At 37.6% G+C, this 11,126-nt stretch overlaps 1 protein-coding gene across 2 annotated transcripts; it reads right to left on the bottom strand.

Moving 5' to 3' along the window:
- Positions 1-1,926: 1,926 nt before the first annotated feature.
- slc18b1 (solute carrier family 18 member B1) lies at positions 1,927-11,091 on the bottom strand. Of its 2 annotated transcripts, none has more exons than XM_026934306.3 (14): positions 8,549-11,091; positions 8,218-8,333; positions 7,990-8,085; positions 6,289-6,362; positions 5,549-5,696; positions 5,160-5,316; positions 4,417-4,553; positions 4,187-4,288; positions 3,938-4,029; positions 3,739-3,834; positions 2,970-3,044; positions 2,787-2,880; positions 2,643-2,692; positions 1,927-2,547 (listed from the first exon to the last, which is right to left on the bottom strand). In XM_026934306.3, the coding sequence occupies exons 2-14, from the start codon at positions 8,329-8,331 to the stop codon at positions 2,460-2,462; spliced, it is 1,323 nt and encodes a 440-aa protein (XP_026790107.1). In that variant the 5' UTR covers positions 8,332-8,333; positions 8,549-11,091; the 3' UTR covers positions 1,927-2,459. The 2 variants fall into 2 exon arrangements, with proteins under 2 accessions (XP_026790107.1, XP_026790108.1); XM_026934307.3 differs by having other exon boundaries at positions 5,549-5,639.
- Between the last annotated feature and the right edge of the window lie 35 nt (positions 11,092-11,126).

Raw genomic sequence — 11,126 nt, 5'->3', positions numbered from 1 at the left:
TGCCAAGCACGTTGGTGTTGAGCCCTGGCAGCGTAATGTAATCTGCATGTGCTGTGTGAACCTTAGCCCACTGAGAATTAGTATGTTATTCAATTCCTGAAATGTTACTTTATTTATATTATTCAGTTTCCGCATTTGATACCAAAGCAACTTAGAATAAAGCTGAGTTGAGGGTTAAGTGCTTGCTTAAGGGCTCAGCAGTAGCAACTGAACAGAACTGAACTCTAACCTTTATTTCAGAAGCTCTGAGCATTAAATGCAGTTTTAGGTATGATGAAACAGATATGATCAGTGGAATCTTTACTGCAAATCTTAAACTCTTTTTTTCCATTATCTAATATAGTGGACATTCAGCTGCTTCAATTATTTAGCCATGTGACTTAGAACAAAAATAATTCCTTGTTTTAGTGGAGATTTCCCTGAGAAATCGACAGATTCCAAATCCATAATCAGGCCTGGGTATAGTTAATAATCTTTGTTATGTTGTACGTCACATTCCTGCTTTGTTTCAGTGCTTATGTTAAGCACATTAGGTATTTTCAAGCCTTGCCAAAAGCTTTAACCATTTGATCATGGACAAATTTAATGAGGAGGCTCTAAAATTTATACCCAAAGTGGTATCTCCAGAGCATCATGCTCACATGCTCAGTATACAGTGATTTCACCGTATTTGGGATCATTGGTACAGAGCTGGTTACATGAATTTGTAACTTTAAAGCAGACTTTAAAGCAGAATTTTTAGTGATGCGTATACATGTGTAACACGTTTTATAGATTTATGAGCACATACTCAGCTTGCTAATTTTAATTTTTCTGTTTTTCATTTTAATTATGGCTAGTTGCAATTTTATAGGCATTGCATTTTATCATTATGTTGGTTCCAACACAGCCATTACTGACATACATTTCTAGTCGAGTACCTCTTTAGCAGATCAGTGACTTTTAATGCAGCACAATAATAGGATGCCATCTATGCAACAGTCCTACAGGTTCTGTCTTGTCACTTAGATGTTTCTCCTCCTTAATGTCCCACTCATTTCTAATATGATGAGCAGCTCAAACGTGAAGCAGCAGGCCACAGAAACTCACATAACACCACCTCCACAGAGTGTAGAAACTGTAACAATTGTATGAAGCAATCACAGCTGAGTTTCACACTGCCTCAGCTCTATTCATCAGCTGATAAGGAATATGGTTTTCCTTGGCCAAGCAGCCAAACACATGCCTAACATGATGCCAGCGGTCTAAGCTCGCTCACCACCATTCAGCTCTGGAGCAGTGGATTCATGTGACTGGTCACTGGTGACATGTGACAAGTCTGATGATCCTTTAAGAAACTATGTGCCTTGATGCATAATGCCAAATTGTGGTAAAGAAGGACTAATAGTCTGAAGAAAAAAAAAAAAAAAAGGCTGGAACCCTAGTAATCTCAAAACTTTATACTAGAGTATACACTAATGTGAGAGCACTTTCTGCTTTTTGTGCTAGCATATGGGGGAAAAAACCTACCCCTCTTTCAGTTTAATAACAAATCAGAGTTCTTCCAGAAATAGTTTAAGAACATAGAATAGAAAACAGCTAACAAGTTTGTGAGCCAGGCCTAATCATCCAACACGTATCCAACTTCGCTAATGCCCCCAAGGCTGAAAAGAATAAAATTCCTACAGTTCCATCACAGTCCATCATCTTTACCTTAATCCTAACAAAGACCTCTTTCTCTTATTGGACACCTAACAACCCAACATGCATCTGACCCAACTAATACTCTCATGGCTTAATCAAATCCCTACAGCTCCATCACATTTCATCATCAGGAGGAAATCTTTCCCCGAAGAATGAGACTGTTACTGTAGTAAAGGGCACTCCACCTGCCTATTACTTTAAAGTCTTGTTGATTTCAGCGCAAATGGTGGACAAGAAAGACACTTTCATATATGGAGTTTATGTTGCCTAAATAACACTGATAGTTATATATTTTATATAATTGAGTAAATCATAAATAAGATGTAAAGAAAACCATTAATATGTAATTTAACCAATGAGTTAGTAAATGCATATACAAACATTTTCATACATAGTATTATTTACAGTCTAGTCTCTCTGTGTAGAAAGAAAATCATTAATTATACACTGTAAAAATAAATATACAATTTGTGTGTTGATATGCATAGTCTGTGCTACTTATCTCTCTGTAGTGGACAGATAAAGCTATAGCTATAGGCTTTGGGGTTCCAATAAGTTTCAGACAGAATAAAGTTGTTTAACAAATTAATAGCACCTGATTGTCCATCACAAGTTTGGGGACTATTCCCAAGTTAAATTCTAAAGCAGACATTTTCTGTGTTTTCTTAACACAGCTATTATTAGTAAGAATTCAGTTTCTTTGTCTTGATAATACTTTTTTCCACATAGTAAGGCAGCACAAATACCTTCGGTTTGGTCAGAAATTAAAGTACATATCAAACAGAAGTCTCTAAAGACGAGCAGAGAAGAGGGGATTTTTCTCCTGTGTACAATGTGCATTCAGCCCCATCGAGTTTCTGAAATCTTAAATCAAAATCAAAGCAGTATTAGAGCCAAATGTATTGTGTCTGGGATAATGTGTGTCAGGATAATCCAATAAAGAAAACATTGGAAATTACCTTGTCTTGTGTATTTCTTCTTTGGTTAAAAATAATATTAGTAAGAATGCCTAGACAGAATGAGGAGAAAAAGAAATATTAATCATCATAGGTAATGCTTTGCATGCTCTCTGCTGTAGCTATTTATGAAATTTTTAGACTTACAGCAATAAAGGTGATCCCTCCTTGAAAACCTGCACCCCATTCAAAATGCAGTTTCTGTGTGATAAATCCACCAATAGTAGGCCCAAAGAACATCCTGCCACAAAATGAAGAGCATCACAAGCTTTAAAAAAAGGTGATTAATCTTAAATCTTAAAAAGCCAAGCTTAGTTAATAAATACGTACCCTGCAGACCACACAGCCGAAAACAGTCCTGATACCAAACCAAGTGTGCTTAAGCTGTCTTCAAATCCACTTTCACTACAATAAAAAAAAACTTGTTTTGTTCCTTCTTTCAAATAATGATCCTGTTAAAACAAATGCTTAAATTACAAGCTGGTGTTACGAGCAAATCTGCACTATTACGCACACTGTATTAGACTCTTGGTTTATTTGTAATGTAGTATGTCCACACACAACGGACACCTCATTTACATTACAGCACTGTGACGCAAAAATTCCCTTGAAAAGTGTGTACATAAATATCCACGCACACATCAGGATTTGTAAACTTGAGTGGAACCTTTAAGGGTTCTTCAACTGTTTCTCTGGGAAACTCTTAAAAAGTTCTATGTAGAACCCTATAATCTTATCAGAAAGTGAGCCAGTTGGGATCTTTTTAGGAAGTTAAGAATGCTTAATTATCCAGTGAGCCAATAAAGAACCATTTGTTCTAAGAGTGTACTGGTGTGTGTAATCGGTCACTATGAGAAACGTAATAAACTCATCAGAATGCTTCAAGACTACACTTTTCAATTAATTTGCCAGTCATGATATAAACAGTACTGAGGAGAACCTAGGAGTAATTGATTTTCAAAACATGAAGCTTTTTCCAAAAAACAAACAAACAAACAAATAAATCATTCAGAATGTGCTCACTTTGAATAAACTTGTTCAACCAACCAAACAAATAATGTAAATATCACAATCTGATTTTTATCTGTTGTTATCCTACTGTGAACAGATGAGCATCTCAGTGAAGGTGGGGATGCAGGTCATACAAAGAGAAAACCCGATGACCACCAGCATGACAACAGTAAGCCAAAGCTCTCTATAAAATAGATATTGACTGAATGAGATTTTTAAGTGTTAATTACAAGATAACTAATTACTGGTTATTTTAATCTACTAATCTCTATATTTGATAGGCCTACCTCTCAATATGAAAGACAGGAACAGGACCAAGTAAACAAAAGCCAACTGCTGTTGCCAATCCTCCTATCGCCATCATCCACCTTCTGATGAACTGCACAAAAAATGCAGTATAATAAAAACGGTAAGAAAAGGGATTTGCTCAGGAACCAAACAGTGGCTCTGGGATTAAACTTTACATCCTTCTGTCACTAGCACAGAACTTTAACCAACGACCAACCTGAGCATCTTTAAAGAGAAAACTCGCTTACTGGATACTTATCGCTCAATATCCCAAGGATGGGGGATGCAGCACCGTAGGGTAATGACACTGCGACCATGAGCAGCCCCACAGATTCAGCACTGAGGCCAAACTGCTCATAGAAAATAATAACAATAATATTTTAACAGCAACAGTAGGTGTTTTACTACAGAATGAGGCTGTATGAGATTTCATAAAAGTGATTTCATAGTGACTGAAGAAGTTTTTGTGTGAAATTACCGCTTCCATGGCAAATATTGATAGGGTTGCATCCAAAAAGCCGATTCCTGAGCTCAGTGTGAACACCACAAAGCAAATGAGTAACATCTTTACTCGTGAGCACAGCTTGAAGAAGGAGCCCTGTGAGGCAACTGCATCTGTATGTGAAATATAAACACACAGTTACACTCACAGGCCACTTTATTAGGAACACCTGTGCATCTGTATATTCATTTAATTATCTAATCAGTCAATCATTTGGCAGCATCACAATGCATAAAATCATGGAGATACTGGTCAAAAGCTTCAGTTGATGTTCACATCAAACAATCATTTCATCAACTGTCCAGTTTTGGGGAGCCTTTCCCCCCTCATTCTGATGTCTGATGTGAACATTAACTGAAACTCTTCACCGGTATCTGCATGATTTTATGCATCTTGCTGCTGCCACATGATTGGATGATTTGATAATTAGTGTACAGGTGTTCTGATTAAATTGGCTGGTGAGTGCAATTCTGCTTATTACATATAGGACACAGATAATAATCATTATGATGATTTTTTTTTTACGTTCACGTGCATGTGTCATGTGAAAATACTTTGAGCAGTGAGAGAGGTAGCCTTAATGTGTGCACTTATTTATTCTCAGGTTTAAGTGATTATTACTGAGCACTGCCTTTTACTATCACATTTAAAGTCAAAACTGAAACACCAAAATTCTCTGAGCTGAGTAGGTTCATACATTCATAAAAAGTTTTACCAACCAAAGTTTGGTAAAATCCACATGGTTAAGGGAACGGTCAAAAACAGAACACTTCCCAAAGCAATGAATGGAATTTCATATCCAAATGCCTGATACATCCATCCACCCAAAGGTGGTCCCAGTATGAGGCCCAGTCCTGTAAAAATCTCAATAAAGCCCTGTGAAAAAATAATTGGAAATAATTATTAATCAAAATACAAAAATCTTTAACCTCTCATGGTTTGATCTCATGAGAATCTTATAAGTCTTGTCTACGGGATGCTTAACATGTTCAATAATACAATTGGGTAACTTCAGCTTAAATGGCACCATTGTCTATGCAAGACAAGGCACAGTTATCTTCTAAATACCATGGCTGTTTTGGAAAAAAACATGTTGACTAAAACTCACCAGAATTGTTGCTATACTGTCAGGAAACACTTTTGCTGACACAGCGAAAGAGGACGTTACAGCACCAGCAAAGCCCACTGCATTTACAGACCTTATGACAAAACAGAGTACTATGAAGATGGTTCCATCAGGAGCTCTGTCTAGGAATCTGTGCATTTGTTAGAAAGACAAAAACAAAGGTTTCTAATGATATCAGCCATGGTAATGTCATATGTAGTACACTATATGTCTAAAAGTTTGTGGACACCTGACCATCACACCCATATGTGCTTGCTGAACATCCCATTTCAGATGGAGTCCCCCTTTACTATTGTAATAACCTCCACTCTTCTGGGAAAGCATTCCACTAGATTTTGGAGCATGGCTGTGGGGATTTGCCCATTCAGCCACAAGAGCATTAGTGAGATCACGCACTGATGTTGGGCGAGAAGGCCAGTGGCGCAGTTTGTGCACAGGGGCATAATCATGCTGGAACATGTTTGGGCCTCTTAGCTCCAGTGAAGGGAAATTGTATTACTACAACATACAAAGACATCCTATACAATTGTGTGCTGTAGTAATACAATTTCTACAGCATACAAAGACATCCTATACAATTGTGTGCTTCCAGCTTTGAGGCAACAATTTGGGGAAGAACCTCTTATGGGTGTAATGGTCAGGTGTCCACATACTTCTGGCCATATAGAACAGTAGATCTTACATTTGTTCACTTGCCTAAAAATCTTTTTTCCAGTACTCACCCGAAGACTATAGTACTTAAACCCGAAAGTAACAGTCCTGCAATTATCATACATTTCGCCCCGATTTGGACAATCTGTAGTGCACACAAAAGCATGACTGTAAATCATCTGCATCTTAAATCAGAATCTCTTTATTCACCAAATGTACAAACTATAAATTTAACTTTCCAAAACTGCTCACATGCAATATACAAGCCTTATACACACACAGCCTCGGTTGTCAGTTTGATATGCACACCCATAATGTAGCTACACCCAGTATTACGTAAACCTATTTTATAGGTGCACTTTGTAGGTATACAGTTACATATAGTTTCCCATCTGGTGGTATGCATAATTTGTCAGTCCGTTCTGGCCTGTCCATCAGTTTAAAGGGACCACTGCTGGCCAGATATTATATAGGTGGTGGACAGTTTTCTGCAGCCCACTAACGTGGTATAGGAACGACATTGTGTGTGGTGCTGGCTTGAGTGTTTTGGGTAGAACAGCACTACAGGGATTTTGGATGGTTTTGAGGTGGTAGTGGAAAAGAGAATACCCAATAAACTCACAACCATTCTGGACAGCATCCACTCCAGATTTAATGGTTAATTAGGATAAGCTCATTGGACGATAGTTGAAGTCGAAAAGTCGAATAACTACCACCACCCACTATTCAAATCCATATGTACTGCCACTTTACTTCTATTCATTTCTCTTTTTTCACTGCACTGCCACTGCACTGCCACTTTAATTCCACTCAAGCCTGCTGCTTGTAATTACAGTGTTTACACCCCACTGCACTACACATCACACTATTACACTTTATTCATTTCTTCTTTAAATATATATTTATAAATGAAACAAAATAAGAATAATGTTAAATTACTGTTAGTATACTTCTAACTCTCTGTGCTGTTGTAATATGTGAATTTCCATCCATCCATCCACCATAGAGTCATTACTGGGCTGAGAAATAGTCCATTACAATGAAAATATCCAGCCAATAAGTGGTGTAAATATCCAGCCTGTTGTGGTGATGAAGGACTATATTATGATAATAGTCTGTATAGAAAAAGAGGAATATCTAACAAGTTGGACCAAAATAAATGGACACTTCTTGTTTTTTTTTTAAAAAACAGAAACACTGCTACATAATGATAAGCTAGATCAACTCTATCCAGCTGAATACGTGCTCCCATGGTCACTACCATGATGAGAATAATCTACCGCTCAAAATATCTGCTAAGCAGTGATCCTTTCCATCATGTGTTGCAGTAAAGAGGGGCTGATAAAATGTTCATAGCAACAGATGGACAGCAACTGAACACCTACAAAGGGCACCTGGACACTCCAAATAGGAAACAGTACCTTTTGCTGGGATGGTACCATCAAGGGTACAGCTTATGTACCTTTAACGCCTGGAAATGTGAATACACTATACCTTTAAAATGATTTCATGAACATAAATAAAAAGGGTATGTACTAGTTTTTATAGTAAAGCTTTAAAGGTACACTAAATGCACCTTTTTAAGCAAAAGATACTTATTAAAGAACACAAGATGTAGACTTGAGAGTTCCACCCCAGAGACAAAGAAAAGTATAGATTAGGTTTTTTTTTTCTGTGAATGTATGGTAAGTGTACATAGTAAGTGCATGTGTCTCACTATACAAAACTTTCAGTGCAATAAAGTGTAAAATTGAAAATGAGGAACAGCTTACATATTTCCCCAAGATCAATGATCCAACCAAAGTGAAGAAGGCATAGCATCCAAATATTAACCCAATGATTGCTTGGCTTACTCCTTTTCTCTCTGCCTACAAGAAATGCAGTTCATATTAAAATCATTTCACAATAGCTAAGTCTATAATCTTCGGTATAGACTGATATTCACTGAATTTCTCTGGATTTATTTTACTTTATACCAAGCAGTGTTACAAGGTTCTTACCTCAGGTGGAAAAAATGGTCCTAATATTGAATAGCATATCATTGAGCTGAAGTTTATGGATGCCATTGCAATTAAAGTAAACAGCTGTTGTCGATTCATCTTTGATAGAGACATGTCTGACAATGTGGAACAAAAAAGTGGAAAAGCGACATTAAGACAGAATGCAGGAAGAGAAGAGAAACAAGTCGCTACTCATTTTTTTCTCAGTTTTGAGTCACTCAGTAATGGTTTACTTTGCACTTAAATGAAAGAAATTAAAGAAAGATTAGTGTGCAAGTTAAGAATAAGAACTTTTTTTGTGATAAAATGACCAAAGGCTCGTTATACATACCTGTAGTGTGGTGTATTCCTCCGTGGTAACAGTGCTGAGCTCTGTGTGTACACTGCACCAAGTCTGAACTGAGCTCCTGCTGAGGAAAGCTGCATGTGCAAACAGCTGCAGGCGCTATTATTTTCCCCACCCGTATTCCGACTACCCCTCCTCTTTTTTTTTTTTAATAACACCTGTAATGACACCAGGGCCAACGGAAATTACTTTATACAACACAGGTTCCCATGCCCTGCACATTTTAGTGTATTTCCCCCCCCTCACACACACACACACACACACACACTCAGGAAGGGCTGTTAATTAGCTGAGTAATTGGATCAGGTGTGTTGGGAGCAGGAAAAACACAAACGGTCAGCTATCAGTGACTGATTCCCAGAACGTTCTGTGAACGTTTGTTTTTGCTTCATGAAAATGGTCTGAATAACAGATCTTCTCTAGTTCCCGTTGTGTGTGTAGAACAGGATGAACTCCAGGACAAGGGCTGTGAACCCATGTGTTATTAATATAAGATTTACTGTAATTAATTGTAATGAATTTTAGGTGAAAAGAATTTGCCCAACTCTCATCCAGTATAATCTGGAGAGATCTGCCAAGTCATACAGCCTAGAGTATATGGTGATGATGGAGGTATGGATGCCCTTATAAAAAGCTTAAAATTTCCCTTACACAGTTCAAAAGTTAAAATCAAGAAACTGCTGATTTCCTGGGAATTTCACACACAGGGTCTAGAGTTGACAAAGTATGGTGCAAAAAAACAAAAACCATCCTGTGTACGGAGGGTCTGCAGACTAAAACACCATGTTGATGAGAGAGATCAGAGGAGACCAGACTGGTTTGAGCTGACGGGAAGTCTATAGTAACTGAAATAAGCATTCTTTACAACCATGGTGAGCAGAAAAGTGTCTCAGAATGAACTAAACATTAGTTCTCCAGCACAAAATTAAATATTCCAGAAAAATGTTTGTATGTCAGTAAAGAAAGCAGCATATTACATAAGAGACACTTTTCAGACAAAAACAGAATGAAGGCTGCTGGGTTTTGCTCCAGAAATAAGAAGCAAGTGTGACAGTCAAAGTCTCCAGAAGATCTGTGGCTGCTTCTGCAAGACGCTCAGTAACACTTACAGCTAATTTACTTATAAAACTGCTTTATATATGCTACTTATGCTGCTTATAAGTGTATACTTATAAGACTACTATTTTTTTTAAAGCGAAGGATCATCACACCAAATATTAACTATGTTTCATTTATTACTGTTGACTGCTCTTTATAGTATTTTTTAAAATATAGAAACATTTAATTTCATTATTTCTGAAGGCATCTTTGCTCTACAGCATTTCTTTGCATGTGCCTAAGACTTTTGCACAGTACTGTGTATATATGTGTGTATACGCGCACACACACACACACACACACACTTACACACGCACACGCACACACACCCATATGTAGCATGGCGCAGTAGTTTATTGCTCTATTTTGCCGCCTAGTGGAATAATAGGGACTAGGTCTCTGTTATCGGTCCACTAGACGATTTTTACTTAGCACACAGATTGTAAAGTCAGGAGTTAGGCCCTTTCTCAGCCCACGGGCCGTATGTAATGTCCATGTGTGCGATGTGACCTAGAGGATGCAGAGCACGTATAATATGTAGTAATAACACTACATAATATAATATCTCGTTTATATGTAGTTTGTATGGGAAAATGCCGTTTCTGACACAGTCCTAGACAACCCTGTCTTGCATACTGTTTTTGTCTTCATCTTAACACTTATAAATTTAATAATGAACATCTGGACTAAGCAGTGAACAACGTTGCACCAGTTTTGTACAACAAAGCTATAAATGCATAGACTGTTATCTCAGGTTTCGTTTACAAGCATTGCTGCACTGACTTTTTTATATTTTTAAACACTAAATTCATTCTAGTTGCAGCTTTGGACCGTGTTTAATGTCTTATTGCCATGTATTTATGCGCTGTATTTATGCTCTGCTGCCCATTTGTGTACACACACCACAACTGTTTCCCACAGCCCCTCCCTGCATGCTATTCCTGTTGCATTTTATTCATGTCCTGTCAGCACTGTGTATGTCATACATGTATCTTGCACCTTCGAGGCCAGGAGAAATGGTATTTCCTCTCACTGTGTACTGCACACTGTATATGGCTGTGATGGCAACAAAGATCTACTTGATTATTTCTCACAGCACTAATTTCAGCTGTTATATTAATTTTTGGTACAATGTAATCAATGTTTCTTTGGCCTACTTTGACTTAGGCGATATTTATAGGTAATTTATAGGTATTTATAGGCCTGTTGTAGGGCCACAGGATCTCCCCTTTTGAATGACCTTTTGAAGAAATTGCTTTTTTAAGAAACAAAATGGCTGCCGTGTACTGTCCCCTTCAAAGTGCCTGGTATTGAACTGGACTGATCCAGCTAATTAACAACAATCCCCTCCTGAGTCTAAGGATGTGTACTCCATACTGTACATCCTAGTGCTCTTCAGTCATGGTGTATGGTTTGGTTGCATATACAATAGAGCAGACATAAATAATTCCAATAGCAAACAGGC

The sequence above is a fragment of the Pangasianodon hypophthalmus genome, chromosome 10, assembly GCF_027358585.1.
Source record: "Pangasianodon hypophthalmus isolate fPanHyp1 chromosome 10, fPanHyp1.pri, whole genome shotgun sequence".
Classification (NCBI taxonomy): domain Eukaryota; kingdom Metazoa; phylum Chordata; class Actinopteri; order Siluriformes; family Pangasiidae; genus Pangasianodon; species Pangasianodon hypophthalmus.
This window is presented reverse-complemented; position numbering and strand designations above follow the sequence as displayed.